Here is a 20,065-nt window from a genome sequence, read left to right as displayed (position 1 = left end):
AAGATTGGCTTAACGGCGAAAGGTTGAAGCAAGGAAGAAGCAAGAGGAGTCTAATATTCCCTCACGTTATTGTCTATGTTGAGCTTACTGTTAGGTGTGCGCCATCAACGCCACTTAGAGACATTTTACATTTTATATTCTTTATCGCAAGAAAAAGAACATTGATGTTTACCGCTTTGTTCACCTAAAGCACTGAACAGGCTTGTGGTCGAAATCAGACCAACAAAGCAGTCACAATAGCAAGCGAGGACAATCTTTGGTCATCGTTGGTTTTATTGCGATTGTAATTTTTCGCGCTAATATTAGGCATACAAATTTTTTGCTTCTTTAGAGGTGAATAAACTGTACCATTTGCTTATGCAGATTAAGACAGGTAACCCTGATTTCGCCCGTGTATGATTAGAAGCCATATTTTACAGCAAAGCTGTCTACGGCTAGGGTTCTATGCATTTCTCGTGTCCGTCAACAGATCTGCGTGGGCAAAAACTCAGCTCCCGAATTTGATGCAATATCGCTCCAATCTATGCAAAAACCTATACGTCTCATCCCTTGGATATGTTTTCAGTAGATTAGTTACCAATTGGCACCATTTTAAAAATCAGTAGGCTCTCAATTATATAATAAGGTTTTCTCAAAAATTTCGCGCTGTGCGACCCGCACCAGCCATGTGAACGCTCGCACCGCCCTCCCTTTGTTGTCGTTCCAACCGCTTGCGTACCTATATATAGTTTCCTTCAGCTCCCCTGGCCTGGCGGTCCCGTCCCGCGTGTCTAGTTTCCTTCCGCTCCCCGAGGTGGCGGTAGTCCTTCCTCGCGAATGTATGCTGAGGATCAAGACCTCCAATCAAAATAATGTGTGTGTGTGTGTGCGTGTGTGTGTGCATGTGTGTGTGTTGTGTTTGTGTGTGTCTTCAGGATGACCGCCGTCGCCGCTCAAGAGACATAAAAGTTGCTCATACCATTGATCTAAATTCTGTGTCATATCTATGTCGTTACGAAACTACTTCGCTGGTAATCCACCTTCTCAGTAGTGGAATAGCGCGTGATTTTTAGAAGGAATTTAGCTAATCTCGCCACAGTGGCCACCTTTCGATTTGGGCGAAATACGAAAACACCCTTGTACTTAGATTTAGGTCAAAGAACTTCAGGTGGTCCAAATTATTTCGTTGTCCTCCACTGCGGCTTGCCCCATAATCAGGTCGTGGTTTCGGCACGTAAAACCCCATAATGTTTGGAAGGAGATTAGCGCGAGTGCTTCGTTGAGAGCAAACCAGCACAAGTGCATTGTAAGCAGACTTGTCTCAGCTTTAGTTTTCTGACTTTGAAAGCTCTTCTAGCGTCTTAATTAAAAACATGTATGGGCAGCTTTTTCATCGCACGCCTATAATATGACAAAGTTTTGTTTCACCTGACATGTAAGCGCCACCGGCCAACCGGTTATGAAGCAATGCTGAATTCAGACTCTCTACAATAACATGCGTTAAGCTTTACAGTTTTAAGTCATCTCTACGTTTGGACATACAGACAATATACATGACTTTCATTTACCTCTTGAACATTCGATGAGAAATTGAATCGGACGAAGAAATGACCCACAATTGTAAATCTGAGTTGCGTATGCGAAATGATGGCATCAACGTTTTTGAAACCCAAGCTGTATGCACCGAATGGAATCGTACATTGTTAGACAATCTTTTTAGTACGCGTGATTACCGTATAGCCGCTAAAAACCTTTGAAACTTCATGATTTGCGCACAATAATTTGTGCTGATATCTGACCTCTGAAGCTCACTTCTTTAGGTTATAATCAAAATCGAGTAATAATTTCGTGGTCTTGCGTTCTTACAGTTTATTTTTTCATCGATTACTACCAAACCGCATCAAAGTGTTGAAATACGTGTGCATCGATGTATGTGCATATCGGAAAGCTTATTTAATTCATGTTGTTGTGTAAATGGCACTTGCGCCTCCAGGCACTTACTTTTCTAGCGTTTCTTCTCGGCGATCCACCAGTTGCAGCATAATTAGTGGCGGGAATTCATACAAATTGCCACACATACTTTCAGACTGAGCAAACTGCCCAGAAGGAAACAACGTGGGCAACTAACGCATCTGTAATTTAAGGGTGCATACTAACTTGAGTGCTTGTATTGCAGAAGTTGCATAGGAATTGAAGTATATGTTTAGGGCTCAAAGTATTTGCTTGTTATTCAGCGTACGTTTTCATTTAAGGAAAATATTAAAATTTGAGCGATCTAATTTTTCTTACATCGCGTTTAGTTGTATATTCAATGTTTACGTTTCACATATTTATGGCCAGTCTGACCGAACCTGCATTTATATTTTGGACATATATTGTTATCCCTGCCTCACTGTAAGATGCGTATTGGGACTGTGGGTAAGTAAATGAATAAAGCGGGATCCTATCCAGTATGTTCTTTTTTAAGGTTCCTTTTCTTTCATCACCTCTTTTATACTGACACCGAGTGCGTATGCGTGGTTCAAGTGTCATATGTCGTGCTTTTCGTATTCTTAGCGCAGACGGACAATATAAAAAAAAAGCTGGGGGCACAGACTGATGCTGCACTCTTAAAACCAAGACACGTGCATTTTAGAAATGCGGGGTAGTGTAGATGCTATCTACACAGCGTTTCAGGCCACGCGCAGGTAAGCGTGGTCTTTGTGGGCAAGCGTATATTCTCGCCTATTTTCTGAATGCACTCTCCCTAGCGCCGCTGAGCAAACGGCTGGTGCACTCTCACGTGAAATAATTTTTTAGGAGTTTGGTTGCAGTTAGAAGGATACCCTGTCATTATTGAAAGCTGCGATCTTTGTCTGGCACAAGGTCAGGTATGCTACTTCAGGCGGTTGGGTGAATGTTAAGATTTACACAGGGATCACGCAAACACGTATACGGCCGATACACCGACAAACACACATGTACGCCCTTCCACCCCCCCCCCCCCCACACACACACACGCACACGCGCGTGCGCGCCCGCACGCACGCACACAACTTGCTCATAAAGTATTATTAAACATATATTTCGAAAACTAAAGAACCACAATGAGCAAGCAGTGTTTCAGCACCGGGTGAAGAATTATCCTAAGTTCCAATTAATGACCACAGTGCAAATGCAACTGAGTCTTCGGAGATCAAATCTCTGACGAATAACAGTCTCAAAACACATGCAGCAAGGCCTCAGAAAGATTCCACACTGAACGCATCGGCAAGTCATTTGTATGTGATAATCCTTTACAGGAATTTAAACTAGTTGGCAAGTTTTGCTGGGTACACCTTTAGCAGCTAACGGATTTACATGTTTCTTATAGGTTCATAATTCTTCGTTATAAGTAGCCCCAAATAGGACGAAATAGACGCTCTGCCAGGGAAATGTTTTCTTTTTGGGAGGGTAGAGTAAGATTTCTACATCGATATACCGCAGTTACTTATGATGTGTAAGTGAGAAATATCACTCCCCTTCGCACTGTAAAAGTTGTTTCTGTTGTAAATAAATATACCCAGACAAATATTATTAGCATTCAACTACAAGCCACTGTTTGTGCAATCCCTGACTGTGTGCGTTCGCAATGGTTCTTTGAAAATAATGCTGAATGTAATTTTAACGAGCGTAATGGGTTTCATTAGAGTGGTGTCCTAATTCAGGTCATCAGCACTGACTATTCACGCGCATTCTAACATCGATAAATTCCATTACAGCTCGTATTTGAAGTGGTGGCTGCATTGGGAGTGGAGCATGACTCTGGGGTCATGCTTGATGACGTCGAATTCACCGATGGAGAATGCGAACCCTACAGTAAGAAAGAAAACGAAACACTTTAAATGATATTGGCGTTATTGATTTCGTAGTGGCGGAGGAGAAAGTAACTATAAAATCACGACACGCATTATTTCACTCAGCGTTATATCGAGATACGCAATTTGACTCTTCGCTGTAAATAATGCCGTTTTTAAGGATCGCACAATCGTTTAATTTACTCAATGTCTTGGTATATTCTCGTGCTAAAACAGAACTCTAAATCATACTGGACTCTTCAACGTAATAAAAATGACGTATGCTTCGTTTCCGGCATCACAAAAGCGCGTGTGTTTCTTTAGGATCGTTTATTTCTTGCATGAACATGACAAGTGTATGGCTTGTGCAAAAGTACTTACGCATTAGCCTTCCATGCTTTCAGATATAGGCTCGTTGTAAGTATTCCGATGTCATTGTAGCGTGCATTTTTCTGGCGCTTTGGAGCGACACCATAAACTGCCTTATAATAGCAGTCACGAGGGTTCCATCTGGCCTTGGTGATGCCGTTAGTGCCAGTCATACGTGAAGATCTTTGAGAACAGTATGAGTGCTGCTTTCTGCTAAGTAATAAATAACGCTAATATGTTGCAGTAAATGTCACAAGAATATTACGTGTCCGAATGACCTGACGATGCTTAACTTCACAGTGAACGCTTCTTCATAGGAAACAGATATTGTTGTAGATCCTTAACAATGTATATTTTTAATCAGATTAATATTTCTCTCTTTTTTACTATCTAGACTACTGCTCATTCGAACAAGATTGTCTGCCCTGGCGAATAGCAAACACAGGCAAGTTGTTCATGAATTCTAATAGCATTGTAGTGTGGATTCTTTCATATTACTGAGGAAAATTGAATTAGTTTTTAGATAATCTATATATAACAAAATCTATCAAGAACACCTCCTGTAAGCACAAACGAAGAAATGCCTATCGAAGAAAATCGTCTTCTCAAATAAATTCACACATTTTCATAATTTTCTTGCTCACGCGCCGCACACTATGACGCGACTCGCATGCAATCGCCGCTGGATCTTTAGTGTACGCATCTACTTTATTGATGCGAAAGCATCAAATGGCCCATTGAGCAAAGTAGCCGGCGTCTGTGGCAGAAAAACGGCACCTAAATTATCATTGGCTGCAACGGCAACGTCACAAGCGCGCATCTCGACGGAGCAAAGCGAGCGAATTGAAAGGCCTACTGACGCTCTGGCGCGCCAGAAGTTGCGTGAAAGTAGAGGGCCTCGCCGCGAAGCCACGTCACCGGCGCACCTCGACGGAGCACATACGGCGACGCGACACCACGGGGTGAGCCGGCTTCTCATCGGCGAGGCAGTCCCATGACGCGCGCGTGCGGGTTATGCCGTCTATAGCCTCGGAAGCCGGCGCGTAGTCCGAATCTCTCTCTCTCACCCCCACTGAGCTTGGCTAGGGCACGCGTCTGCCCGCCTAGGTGGCCACTGGTGCTTCCTCGGTCTCTCGTCGTGCAGGATGTCGGTGGCATGCGGCGTCCTTGATTTTTCAGCAATATCGTCCAAATGATTCCGGTCTACAGCCAGCATGCTTAGGTAGAAACCGCACACAAAAAAAGATGACCCGCACAAACTTGATCGCAAAACTTGCTACCATACCCAGAAGCAATACTCTAAAACGTTACTCTAAGCGCAAAACTCGAAGGACCGCTCAGCACTGTTGAATTGGACATTAATGCTTTCGCATTCACAGCCCAAAAGAAGTGCTTAGGTGTCCTCGAATATTTTTATGAATAATTTGGGAGAAACTGAAAATTTACGCAGATGAACGAAGGCAGTAAACTTAAGAAGCGCGTCCTTTGGGATTGTCGCCGAAATGTTTTTCTGGCTCATACGTACCTTATACTATGCTTGTCGTTAAAGTCATTCTGCTTGGTGGCTGCTGCTTACGGCGCGGCCACGCGGGCGCCGTATCTTGAACGTGATCTGCGACGTGGACAAAATGCGCGCCCGCGCCGGCCTCATTTCAAAGAGATCTGCGATGTTGTCAAAGTGCACTGTGCTTTCGACGTTTAGTTGGCGTTGAACCGACAGACAGCACGAAGATCAATTCGCTCACTGCTGCTGCCGCGATTCCTTGCCTCCAGCGTTCTGACGTCGCGTTTCCACGGTCATCGAGCGAGATGTGTTCACGCTTAACTGTGCGCGCGTGACACCGTTCTTGTTAATTTAGTGAGTAATCAAATGTTCACAAGCCTATACGGCCTATAAAACTACCATCCTTGCTTCGTAAAGCTGTATATTATATTGACATCGCAATCGATGCTTCGCCTTTCGGGCGAAACTCCGACTTTTTTACTTTCAATTCGTACAGGCCCTACTTTCAATCACCTCTTCATTTTAATTTATGTAATGCTTATTTAGCTTCAACGAAAACTTCGAGCTTGTTGTAGCCCCTTTAATCGACAAGATTGCTGCATTCGATTATCTGCTGCGTTTTGTTTTCTGCTTTCTACCAGGCGTTTTCGGACAGGGCCCCTGTAAAAGATAAGAAGTAGATCCATCTAGCAAAACAGCAGTACAATAACTGCCGCGTTTAATGCTGCTAGCAATCTGATGATTATTGCGCAATTGCAGATTTTTTTGTGTAATGGTTAGTATGAAAGGCGGCACACACCCAATGACACATACACAGTGACTCACCATGAAAACGAAGAGGTGTATTGAAGAGTGACGCCTATCCCGTGACAAATATCCTGTGACCCATGTTGGCGTCAAATAGGTTCATTGAAGAAAAGCACCTAATCTGTGGCACAAATCTAATGGACCAAGTTGGCGTGAGAGGGTGATTGAAGCCCGGACATGTCCAGTGTTGCATGCTCAGTGATCCAAGTTGGTCAAATGGTTTGTTTTGAATCCAGTAACCCTAGATGGCGAGAAAGAGGTCAGGCGTACAAATGCATACATAAAGAGATTGGTGCCCACCAACATACCGAAAACGGGGGTAAGCTGCCAAAGATGGCTAACAGAATTAAAATCTGCAATCATTGTACTGCTGTGGCTAGTGCGAGAGTAGTCAGACCCTTTACACATCCTGGCAGTGACGTTTCGGTTGATTGTTACTTTTATTCTGTTATTCATGTCTCAACTTGCTGCTACTTTTTTATTAGAAGTGTTAAGTTCTAGCATTCATATGCCAGCTGCTTGGAACATATCTTGTCCTTTTGTTGACATGGCTTCAGTCAGTTTGGCCGAATGAATTTATTCCACGTATTAAACAAACTTGTGTCCCGAGATTAATGCACAGAATTTTAGTGATTCTTCAGTAGCCAGCTGGACACGGCATGATGGATCAGTCGTTAACCAATGTCGGTATCTGAACTGGGCAAACAAGGCATCTGCGCCCATCCCTAAATATTAGACAAGCCATCTAAAGAACGTTACTCCGGCGAATTTTTCGGGGTTCTTCACACAGAGAAAATTATCCGCCATAGCAGTCTTGGAATAAGTGAAGTTCTCAGTAGAATATCGGCAGTTCAACGCTAATGCCGCTCCTCTGTCATGTAATATATAATCAAATACGCTGCTTTTCGTACAGCTGATACTGAATTTGAATTTTTTACCAGATGACGACACAAAGTTCGAAGTAGAAAGAGCTGGATCTTTCGACTTCCTCCCACAAGATCATACGACACAGACGGATGATGGTGAGTACGCGTAAATTCACACGTGGAAAGTACTTCGAATTGCCGCACTTTGTGGTTATGTAATTGCCTCGAGATTTCTTCAGCAGTTACTTTTTACATGACTTTCAGAAGTACTGGCATATATAGCTGCCCTTGCATATGAATATATAAGTGTGAATAGCACGCGCGCTTGGCTGCGCTTCTCAACACGGGAGGCTTGGAATTTCGGTTGTGGCTAAATCTGCGTCCGACGTGTCTTTCATATTTTTTTACAGATACGTTATACGGATTGGGCAGTTTCTTTCTTGAACTACGGTCCAACGTATCTTGTTGCTGCTGTCATGTTTCACGTTAAGATACGTCGGGCATAAGGACGCTGATTAGCTAACTAGATGCTTCCTTCGCAACAACTCTTATTCTGGCCGTCTTGCGGTGCAGCCCCTCTGAATAGACGCAGCTTGCGTTGATGAACATCATGATCATTGCTTCAATAACTGCCGCATCTGCTTTGATAGCGTGGATGCGGGTTTTCACAGGAAAGAAAACGCATTCCATTCGCAGCCCCTCGAAACGATGTTATGACAACGTGGGCTTCTCGCATATAGAAAAATGACGCAATTACGCTCCGCTACTGATCTACCGAAGTAAGTGGTAGAAATACGTCCGTGTTACAGCATTTCGCAATTACGAAGATGTTGAACTCAAACTGTGATCCACAAACCCACACCTGCCATTTAGAAATTTTAGTAACTTTCCATGCGATATGATTGAGCTCTTTGGCTTGCATGCCTCTGGCGAAGCAGGTTACATGACAGGCATGCTGAAAGCCGATATCTACAAGAATGCCACCGCTGAAGCTTGTTTAGCTGATGTTAACCATTGCTTCAAAACTGTTCGGTCTTGTGCTGCAATATTTTTCTTGATTTCGGCGTTTCGGCGACCGACTCTGGTGCAGTTTACGCACATTCTGCTCTAACCTTTTATCTATACCGTATTTTACGCCTCGAGTTAGGAACGCCTCTATCGCCTCTTACATTATAATAATGAGTCCTCAGATTTAGCTCACTGACTGCTTTCGAAATGAGCTACGGCACGTAGATTCTCCATGTGCGTATGATGAGTAGCCGTGTGCGTATTCTTACCACTGTGCTCTGTAGGTAGTGCATAGCTCCGCTGATTGTGATTGCGAAAGAACCTTCGCGTTATAGATACCCCGAATCTTTAGGAATACAAGCTACATTGTTCGAACGTGCATCCGGCGTAGCTTTAGATACTACGTTGCAGGTTACTTTAATACATCACATGCCACCGGTAGTAGTTATATGGAGATTAGTACTGCTCTGGCCGAATGAGATGTTGGATAATTTAGAGGCGAAAGAAAGAAAGCATCCGTGAACAAAAATGTCCTGATACATTTACGTGGATCTACCAATCTAACATTTTTATAGAAACGAGAGAATGGAAGAGTTATTGCAAATGCTCGTCGAACCGTGTGAGTGCATAGGGTATACGATGAAACATGCGGCTCCGCAAAGTGCTCTTACAAATGCAAGAAATGAAGAAAAAGGTCGGCATCCCGGCGACCTGACATTTGTTTATAAATAGCTCGAGCACCGCTCTTTGCCTTGTGTGCTTGCATGTGACTCGTGACGGACTGCATAAAAATGAGTACAAAGAAAAATTGCAATCAACTCAAGATATCTAGCGATATACTATAAATGCTCTCACGAGGGAGTTCCGGAAGTCTTGATGTTGAATTACTATAACGTAAAGAACTAAACACTCACGCATGTCTATATTCTTCTCGAAAAGTTTCTTCCGCACCTACTCCAAATGGTCACACAGGTCACAAGGGCCTACCATGTAGCAAACTTTTGTTTGTAATAACCTCGCATTGAAGCAGATTCCTACTACCAAACAGAAGGTATCAATACCACATATCTGAGCACGTTTCAGATAAACTACGAGAATCATTAGTAAGTTGTGCAGAGGAGGTAATTCTGATAAATGCATGTTCACTACCAGAGAAAACACTGCATCAACGTCCGCTGACCGATCGAGCAGTAAAAAGAAAATAAAACATTCGATTTCGAGAAGTCGAAGTTAAAAGCATAGAATGCAGGAAATAAGAAGCACCCAAACAATACTACATCGGAACAAAACACGCAGAGAAATGAGCAATGAGTAGGGGTGAACAGCGGACTGTTATGACAAATTACGTTACAATTCGCCTCAATTACTTCTATCCTTGTTCCTACCTCGTGAAATATCCTCCACTACCCCACATCCCTAACTTACCGGTGGTGGCCCATTATGACTTCCATACCTAGCACCCCGGTCGTTTATGGGCAGCGCTTATTTCTTCTACATCTTTTATACTATTTCAGCAGAGGTCCGTAATTCTTCATTTCTGTCTTGACGCATTTAGTTATTGCTAATAGGAAACACTGACAGCACAATATGCTGCCGACTTCTCAGCAACATTATATTCTTAAGTGAAAGTAGGGTTATGTTTGGTGAATTCAACATTGCAGCTGTTAGCAGCCGAACGCGGACAGTTCACTGTAAATACGAAAAAAAAATAATTAGCAATGTAGAATACGCTTCACATTCCTCATAGTATGTTTGACTCGTGAACTGCATAAAACCATCTTGTAATGCTACGCGACGCTTCACACGCACATCAAATTGTCCCTTCAGACACCAGAATAAAAAAAAAGAGTTCTCGCACAGTTTTGTCAATGCAACACAAAATGCATCATACATCACCAATGCCACATTCAGACGTAAACGTTAAATCATATTTGAAGACCCCACAAAAGAGAAGACTTCAAAGTCTAATCAGTTTCTGTATATTAAAAGGCCGGTAATGAAGCGGTTCAGTGGGTGTCTCAAAACACGTCTGTGTGGCTAGTATTGAAGATAACTTGTTAGGAGGCGTTGTTCGTTTTTCCATTAGTGTCCACGAGCAGCCTGTACATGCCCCTTTTAACATTTTTTGATGGATCACATAATCCACGGCGCTACTTTATTTTCATTACATTTTATTACGATAGCAACTATATCGACACCCCAAGCGGATTTCTGGCGTCACCGTCGCCGGCAGGCTCCGTATAAAGTCCAAGGGCGATAAAATCGTCGCCGCTCGCTGTATTCCGTATGAGCGCGTGAAAGCACGCGAGAAACATGCGCTTTCGTGGGTAGCGAACGCACTGCAGAGAGCAAACGCGACGTCTTACGTTGCACGAAAGGCCTTGGGAGGGAGGGAGGAAGGGCAACGCGTATCTTGCGAGCGGGCGCAAGGGGAACTGGAATCTCGCACGCGAAAGGACGAAAGCGGAGGGTTGTTAACATAAGGGGTTGTTAACATGTATACAGAAAAAAAGCAGGTGTTACGGTGAAATACAAGTTTGAACAGTTTCTAGAAATTTTGAATGGCATGTGATGGCAACGGCATTGATGGGTAGGTCGTTCCAGTCTCTGACAGCCCGTGGGGAAAATGAATCTTGAAATGTGATGGCTCGTGTGCAGTTGATGTCTGGTGCGCTGTCACATGCGTGAATATGATGGCGTGATGTAAGGTGGACGGCTTAGCGAGCTGTAAAAGAATTTTTGATAAAGAGAGAGCGTGTTAATAACACGACGAAAAGCAAGATATGTCAAGCTAGATTCTGCCAACTAAGAGTGAAATGATGATGGTATATGAAAATGAAGAATAGATGAATCAAGTCGCATAATTCTGAACTGATTCCAGTGCATTGCTGATGTATGTTTTGTGGGGGTTCCAGATGGCGGCCGCGTATTCCAGTTGTAGTCTGACAAATGATTTGTATGCAAGTAGTTAGACATGCTCCTCAGCATGATGAAGCTGACATTCTATGTATCCTAGGGTCTTTTTCGCAGGCGAAATTAAGTTAGTCGCATGCGCATTCAAGGAAAGGTTTTGGGACAGGGCTATGCCTAAGTACTTATACGCTAGAACTGATTCCGCTGGGGCGTTTGCGATTGTTTAGGATTTCGACGGCAGGAAATTGAAATAATTTTGCATTTGTTAGGGTTCTAGGCCATTTGACAGCGTGGCAATGGGTTTGCATGTTCTTAAGGTCATTTTGGAGAGATGATTGGTCAGAGATGTTGGGCACAGTACGATAAATCACACAGTCAGCGAACATGCTATTAGGACACGATACATGCAGCAGAAGATCGATAATGTATATTAGGAAAAGCAGCGCTCCAAAGACTGCACCTTGAGGGACGCCTGAAATGACAGGGCTAGGTTTGCAGGAGCAGTTATTAACAAGAACAAACTGGGCACGATTAGTTAGGAATTCGTTTATCCGTTGTACTACGTGGAGATCGTATGTTCAATTGGGATAACTTTATTAGTAAGCGGTTACGAGGCACTGTGTCAAGAGCTTTATAGTTGTCTAAAAAGATGGCATCGGTTTGAACGTTGTTATCAAGCCTAACGTGCAGATTAGAAATGAACATAGCTTGTTATGTTTTCCACAAAAGCCCTAGGAAAAACCGTGAAGAGAAGAATAAAGAAGTTTTAGTGAGTATAAAAAGTTCATGATATGCGAGTATATGACATGTTCCATGATATGGCAAGGAATACTAGTTAATAAATGGGGTGGTAGTTTAAGGCGGAGTCTTTGTTGCCTGCTTTAAAGACTGTAATTACTTTCCCACTTTCCAATCACATAGTAAGGCACCTGTAGACAATGACTGAAAGAATAATGGAGTAAAACATGCCACGCATATATATGCTTAGTATTCATTAGGATTTTTGAGTTAAGTTCGTCTACACCAGAGGAAGTGCATCATTTGTTTTTTTCGATTATTCACAGTCTGCCATCCATCGAAAGCACAATCGGTGGCATATGCTATGTTATGTTACTAAGTAGCGGAAAGTATAGCAGTGGTAGTTTCGTTTGTAAACACGGAAAAAATGCTGTATTGAAAACAGCGCACTCGGTGTTCGTGGCGGTTTCGCCTGCTACGTTCATTACGCTGATAGTGCGAGCTTCTTCAGAATTTAAAATGCGCCAGGACTGCCGAGGATTTCCACTAAGTAGCTGGGGAGGTCGACGTTAAAAAAAGATTTTTAGCTGTGCGAGCGGCACTGAGGCAGGCGTTCTCTGTCATGTATAGTAGTTTGACCATGCCTCGATGCTTCCAGGACGCGTGGCTACAGTCGGAGGCGAAGCTTCTTGTATTCAAGCGTCTTTAGTGCTCTGGTAAACTATGGCTTACTTTGATTCGTGTGCATAGTTATTCTTGGTATATATGTGTTCACGATTGTATTAATTTTGTTTCTAAATACTGTCCAGTTTTCTTGAAGTGAGTGCATAGGGAATAATGTCTCGAAAGATGAAATGAAGTCGCCTAACTCATTGGATTAATTGCTTCGTAGTTTCTTTTATCATATAAGCCTACAGTTTTGTTGTAGTTTTGTTGTCACATGAGTAGAAAGGTAAAGGTGCCATGGATTACTTTATTATCGCTTACGTCACGGAGGTAAGTTATCGATAAAAGACTGTCGGGATGGCGGGTTAGTGTAAGGTCGTGTACATTACAGGTGTCTTTTGTAACACGCGTAGGCTCTACTATAAGTTGGGTTAGACTGAATTTAAGGCACACATTAACAAATTTTTTAGCTGCATCATTTTATACGATTGAATCAGTATTGTTAGTCCAGTTGATTTGCGGAATATTAAAGTCATCAAAAAGCAGGATCACTGCGTTAGGGTGTTTTTCACTAAATTCCCAGAAGTTGTTATGACGTTTATGCCAAAAATCAGGAATTTTATCTGGTGATCTGTAGCAAACGCCCAAGTGAAAAATTTGCAGTGAAGCGATGAAGATTAGCAATGTTATTTCCAAGTAAGTCTCAATGGTTGCATCATTTATATTACTTAGATGTATTTCAATGGTAAGCGTAGATACACTCTATAAATAAAAGTCAGATAAAGATAGAAACTCCAATGATATGCTGGATACGTAAGCCTGCCTAATCCCCTGGCATGCTAGCCCTGGTTCTGGGTGATAATTATGATTTTGTGCGATCACTGTGTATAGCACAATTTAAGTATAAATGACACTTCACTGAAATGCCATGAAATAATAACACTCGATGACGTGTTCTAGAATTGAGTTACCCGTACCCTGGTCATTTCTTGTCGAATGTTTCCGAGCATAATTTATGCCACTTCGTTAGGTGGCGAAACCGATTTGTCTTTATTCCACAAATACAATTCGTCTCTCCATGCGATGAACGTTAATGCTCCTCTCTTTTATGTGGAAATTTTCTATTCCTGAATCTAACCAGGGCAATCAGTGAACTTCCGATCTGGATGTAACAGAAGAACTTAAGAAGGCGAAACTGTGTATGCTGTCGCCTTAGGAGACGAAGTCGGGATCAATGGGTGGGCCGATTATGGAGGGGGGAGCGGGTGGCGACGACCGACCCTGTCTGTGCCAGCAGTAGCCAGTCTGTACGTGCAAGAAAGTTCGAAACTTTATTTTTAGGCCCTACCATATCGCGATTTACAAGAAATTTGCAGTGCAATTGCCTGACTAACATGGCTACCAATACGGTTAGAGTTACAGTGCAAGGTTTGGGCCTAGGACAGAACTCAAAGCTTCACCAAAACGAGATTATCTTTCTGTTCAGGACACTGCAACAGAATACAAAAAAGAAGAATGTGCAAGACAGCTGTCACACATTATAAAAAGGAAATCGTGCCTATGTATTGTGATCTAGCAAAAAAAAAACAACAATGGAACATTTGGCAGTCCCGACTGGGTGTAGTGGGACACGGGACATTTTCTCAAAATTCAGGACTGTCCCGCTAAATTCCGGATTGTTGGCACCCCTAGTCGGAAGGCATGCTTACTTTATCCGGGAAAATGTTGCAATATTACTCCACTATGCATGAGCTCATTACTGAAGAACTAGAAATACGCAAGAAGATTGGGCCTGTCGTTGTATCTGCTTTCATTTCTTTTTAACAGGCTACTTTCTACTCTACAAGAGTCCCGGCATCGTCGGCAACCAATCATCCTTGATGCTTCGTGAGCCTTCGCGCTACACCTGTGTCTCAATGTGGTACTATCTCCCCATAATGAAGAATGGCGTGCGGCTGTTCCTGGAGGACGTAGAAATGAATACGACCAATGGGGTCTGGAAGCGTCGGCAGCTGCAGTTCACAAGCAGCTCGGTAAGGCATAGTTTATCAATTTGAGATATGCCAGGAAAATAATATTTCATGTATATAATTTAGAATTGATTGCATTAGTGCTGGCTTACGTGGTTGGTAATATACTTTTTGCTCCGTCTTTCTTGCCGTCTTTGGCTCGCCATTCAAAGATATGGCAGGATTTCACTTTACATGTTGGCTTAGATTAACCATGCATTTTATAGTTTTCTTTTGTGTGCAGTTACCTTACGACGTCTCCTCCTTACGGGCACATATGTCCAGTATATCTTCAGGCTATGTTTCTATTATTGTTAAGTACCGACCCTGATTGGTACACCCAAAAGATACAGTGACGTTTCACTTCGTGAACGTGGGTGATGCACAAGCGTGTGGGTGCTATAGCGCACACGAAGCTATGGGCCCTCGGTACCCCTAGACTGTCAGCATCGTTGATCGCTTTCAAGATAGGGCTCACGCTGCCGTCCCATACGCAGCAGCCATCGGAGTGGAACCCCCCCCCCCCTCCCCCCGGTGGGTAGATGGAGCCCTTCCTCCCCGCGTTCCTCTCTCGCGCGTGCGAGTTTGTGCCGCCATGGTGGGCTCACCGTCGCACCATAGAGAAAGAAATTTAACAAGAGCGAACACTTTCATGGAGCCCAGTGGCTAAATTGACTTTAGCGCACCCAGCGGCTGATGTGAAAACCTGAACCACACTTCCAGTTTCAGTTTTGGGGCGCGCGTTTTGAGAGCTAGCTGGTACGCGTCATGCCGGCTGCTCTGATTGGTACGGTACATTTTTTTGCCTTCTACTGCTCAACCGTGCACGATCGTGGTGCGGTTGAGTACTAATGATATTTACAAGCCTCAATCGAATCTATGCACAGGGCAATTTCGTAAAGTAGACGCAAGACGCCTTGTGAAATTTTGAAATATTTACGTTGCTATAAGTAAATGCTTGTTCCTGGATTTTTGTGCGTTCATCCATTGTTGTGGCACCAGGTAAGCAGCAGCAGTTACCGTACGAAGCTCCACCGGATGGCACCATCTGGGAAAATTAAAATGTGTCATTTTGGTATTTAGACCTTATAGGAATACTGCGTGTAGAAGCGAAACGTGTGAAAGTGGTGTGTGGGCGGCTTTACAAAAATATACATTAGCTTTTACATGCATGGCGTAGAAAATACTTGTCTTATCCCAAACAATACCATAAAATATGAAGAAAATATCTCATATCCAAGCATTCCGCCAATCCCGGGCACTATTTCTTGCACTTTAAGAGCACAAACACACGGGTTACGGCGCGTTTTGGACACAAATTGGCCTCAGCCGACGCACTGGCCCGCTACGTACACAGAGGCGGCCACAAAACAAGCTCTTAGCCAGACCATACTAGACGCTCGCAGAATGCCTTCTACTCGCACTCAAGACAAATGCGTGGGTTAAACGCCTGCTTTCAGTCGGTCGGAAGATGAAATTTTCGAGTTACAAGTTCTAGGTTTCTGAGCTCCTCGGTGTTATCTCTTGCGCGTTCTGCCGGAGCGAGCCGCACACTCCCATGTTATCACTCTTCCGAATCGCTCTTTGCGTTTTCGAGAAGCGTGAGTAACGAACGAAGGTATATTTTGTTGGGGGGGGGGGGGGCTCTTAAAATGCGTCACATGCTTGCCCCCGTAAGATTCCGTACATGCGAAACTAACTACGTCACAGCGGCCAAGCTGCCTTTCGCTGACTGCGTCACAATGCCGGGTGCAGCGACCGTGTCTTAAAAGTACCCCAAGAATTACCGAAATTACTTTTTAATAATGCTGGGTATCAGATAAATTCCACAAACTTGTCCTATTCCGATTCGGTACACGCGAAACGGCGCACCACGGCCGAGCTGCTTATCCCTAACTGCGTCACAGCGTTGGGCGTGGACAAAGCACCGCAAAAGTACCCCAAAAAGTACCTAAATTACTTTTAAATAATCTTGGGCGTCAGGGAAAGCGCCCCAAACTTGTCCTAGTAAAATGCAGCACATGCGCAACTAACGCCGAGCTGTTTTAGCTAGGCTAACTGCGTCACAGCGCCCTGTGCGGGCAGCGTGCCCAATAACTACCGAAGTAGGTTACAATAATGTTGGGCCCATAGAAAGCGTCGCAAACATGTCCCAATACGATTCATTAACTCAGATTAACTACGCCAGGACGGCCCAGCTGTCTTTAGCTAGCTGTGTCACAAGTCTCAGTTCCATGCTTCATACCTAAATTGCTTGAAATGCCTCGCAGACTGTCAAACAAAATTTCCCACCTAGCCGTAGCCCAATAATGCATTGGTGCCGTGTCGAAGAACCCAAGTAACGCAAGACTACGTCGAGAGCCCAAGTAGCCAGGCAACATAAAAAAAAGTTTACAGTCACTTTACCATACCCCAAACAGGGTGAAGGAAAAAGCCTGCATGCTCAAGAGATACTCGTTAAATTACTTGACATGCTCATTCGAATGCGTTGTTACTTCTTATTGTTTTTATGACCAAAGGTCGCGGGTTCGAGTGCCTTAATTTACGATACCTAATAACTATGCTTTAATTAACCACGCCCTAATTAACAGCATTGGTCGCGGGTTCGACTCCCGCCAAAGGTCGCAGGTTCGAATATTTTAATTAACTCTATATTAAACAACGTTGCCTTAATTAACATCGCCTTAACGTCAAAGGTGGTGGGTTCGACTGCCACATAAGCTCGAGGGTTCAGTCCCCCTGAAGGTCGTGGGCTCGAGAGGCGGAATTAAATCTATCTTAATTAACACGATGACGACATTGACAAAAAAACAGAATATGACCGGCTCTATATTATGCGCCATTTACTTTTAGGAAATTCGAAGAAGTGGTTCGAGTTGTGCATACCAATCGACAAAGATGTACCTTGGGTTGAATGGCGAGCTAGCTTTCAGCAAGCCTTTGCTTTGATTTGGCGTCTAAATAACGAAAAATTGCATATATTTGGGTATGGGTGTTTAAATGCTGACGGAGGTCGTAAATTATCCACTGTTGTGCGGCGTCTCCAAGGCCTCCTGAACACGTGCTGCCCCTAGCAGCGGTGCTCACTTCCAGTCACACGAAGTGGCCGCTCTCTCGCCCCAGCGCGGGCGCGCCGTCGGAGCACTTATCTTCTTACACCGTGATTGCTTTTGCCTGACCATACGATGTTATGTCAAACTTTTGGGTGCTTCTTCTATGCAACAGTAGTGCCTCGGGGAGCAAATACATATTTTACGGGATTACGGGAAGATAATTTTTTGCCGAGGGTATTTGAACAGTGAAGACTTGAAGCAACGTCTGTGAAGAAGTGCCACTTCGAGTCATTTTCACTAGGAGGATGACTCGGCTCATGTTAGGACCGTCATAGCGTTGTCCATTGAAAAAAAAATGGTTGAATCAATGGAAATGAAAATTGCATTATTGAATGGTTCCATACAAAAATGGTTCTCCATTCGTATTTGAAATCTCACATTAGCACTATTGTGTTTACACACACAAGTGAACATGTAATGCGCGGTAGCCGCGCGCAGCTACATAAAACATTAGTTGGCCATTTTTCGCCGTGTCCATATGACGCTTTTAGCGTATTGGTGTTAACCACCGGCTTCAAATAGGTAGTGTTTATGAAAACTTCCGTGCACTTAGATTCCTTTTAGGTAATGCAAAACTAAAAAAAAGGGGGGGGGAGGAGAAATCAGTGTGATTGCACAGCTAACTATGCCTGCGCTACCCCCCGAGGAGTCATTTGTTGTGGGTTTTTCTACGATGACTGTTACTTAACACATAGCTTCTGTCATGCGCCTTAACATGTAGATAGGGTGATGGCACCACTAAGCAGAGTTTTATCCTCACAAGACCGAGAGTAGAGCTGATGAATTTTGTCAAAAATATTTGCCCACTTTTCCCTTATGTCGCTGAGCATTTTTCCACCGGCATTTTGCTATTTGAACGCCCAGGTAATTTTCGTCTTGTCTGTGGGGTGACTGCTGTGTGAATACAAGCTCAGAAGTTATAGACTCTGCGTCTTCCGTGTAAATTAGGGAATCGCACTGTTATATCGTGTGTGCCGTTGGACGGTTTGGTATGCTGTCATTTCTTCCTCCTTCCGGCAGGTCATTACAGCTCTGTCAGGGAGCAACGAGAATGGATTTGTGGCTATCGATGACCTGCTGGTCAGTGAGATGCCTTGCGACGAAGCGGGTGAGTTTACCGTGGCTAATGGGACTGTTACACAGTGTGTATACCATCACATCAGTATAGAACTTGCACCATCGCTAATTGTCATAGTAAGTACGAGATGCTCATCAGTGTTTCGGCATGAAGTGAGAGAGAGAGAGAAACTTTAATGAATAAAATGAAATTTTAGGTCTGTGGGTGGGGCCCCTAGTCCAGGGCTCCACTGGCACGAGCGGTTCGCTGGACTTGGTCCAGGAGAGCCAGTTGGCTGTCCTGGTCCTCGTCCGCAAGCCGCGCCTCCCACTGCCTCTTAAAATCTTGTGTTTTTAGTAGTGTGGAGTTTATATGTTTCGGTCTGCTTGGGCATATCCACGTGATGTGCGGTAACGTTGGCGTGTCCCCGCACCACGGGCATTCGTCAGTGTATCGTGCTTGGTGCTTGGCATGAAGTGAGCATTCAGAAAACTTGTCACGAAATGTTTTATAGACTTTCCCTAACATTAGGATGACGGAGCATTTTTTCATGCAAAAACATCGTGAGAAAAGAGGCCCACAAAAGCAAAAAAAAAAATCGGCATCTCTTATCTGTATACCCCATGAATAACATAAATAAATAATGTTATGCTCGCAATTGTATTATAGCACAAAACAATTTAAGGTAATGTCGGCTTCTAATAACTTGATGGATATTATTTAGCATTGCTCGTACTATTATTGGCTTAGGTCGTCGTAACTGTTTTTTCTGTGACAGTATTGCCGTTTAGTTACCCTATAAAGAATTGGGCACGGCCCCCTTTACAACATGTTTGTTTAGAATAATGGTGCACGTTAATATTTTTTTGTGTGTGTGCCGTCACTTTACGACGTCTCCCGCTTAGGACATATTTGTGTAGTACGTTTTTTATATTTTAATTACTTATTATTGTTAGATATCCCATTAAAACGATAAACCAAGATGTGATTAGGATCTGACCTTTTAGTATGTTCTCCCGCTCTGTCTTTCCTAAAGCTGCCAACACGTTTATTACAAATGTTCCATGCAGATAGTCCAGAGAACATTACAGCAATTTAGAATTGCTGATATCTCGTATGGCTGGTCTGTCTACTCAGTGTTTTTCCAAGAAAAAAAAAAGACATAATCACGAGCGCACGCTTCTAAGATGAACTGACGAGGCAGTGCTTTTCAAGGTCAGC

At 43.6% G+C, this 20,065-nt stretch overlaps 1 protein-coding gene across 1 annotated transcript in view; it reads left to right on the top strand.

Annotated features, from left to right (window-relative positions):
• Nucleotides 1–20,065, top strand: part of LOC119448917 (MAM and LDL-receptor class A domain-containing protein 1-like) — a 265,378-nt gene that overhangs the window by 176,247 nt on the left and 69,066 nt on the right. Inside the window, exons 30-34 of the mRNA XM_049666561.1 lie at nucleotides 3,720–3,816; nucleotides 4,558–4,608; nucleotides 7,416–7,496; nucleotides 14,493–14,698; nucleotides 18,808–18,895. Coding sequence (XP_049522518.1) covers nucleotides 3,720–3,816; nucleotides 4,558–4,608; nucleotides 7,416–7,496; nucleotides 14,493–14,698; nucleotides 18,808–18,895 — 523 coding nt within the window. The remainder of the gene's footprint in view (nucleotides 1–3,719; nucleotides 3,817–4,557; nucleotides 4,609–7,415; nucleotides 7,497–14,492; nucleotides 14,699–18,807; nucleotides 18,896–20,065) is intronic.

Source organism: Dermacentor silvarum, chromosome 4 (assembly GCF_013339745.2).
Source record: "Dermacentor silvarum isolate Dsil-2018 chromosome 4, BIME_Dsil_1.4, whole genome shotgun sequence".
In the NCBI taxonomy this organism is placed as follows: Eukaryota; Metazoa; Arthropoda; class Arachnida; order Ixodida; family Ixodidae; genus Dermacentor; species Dermacentor silvarum.
The sequence above is the reverse complement of the archived record's forward strand: the minus strand, read 5'-3'. Positions and strand labels throughout refer to the sequence as shown.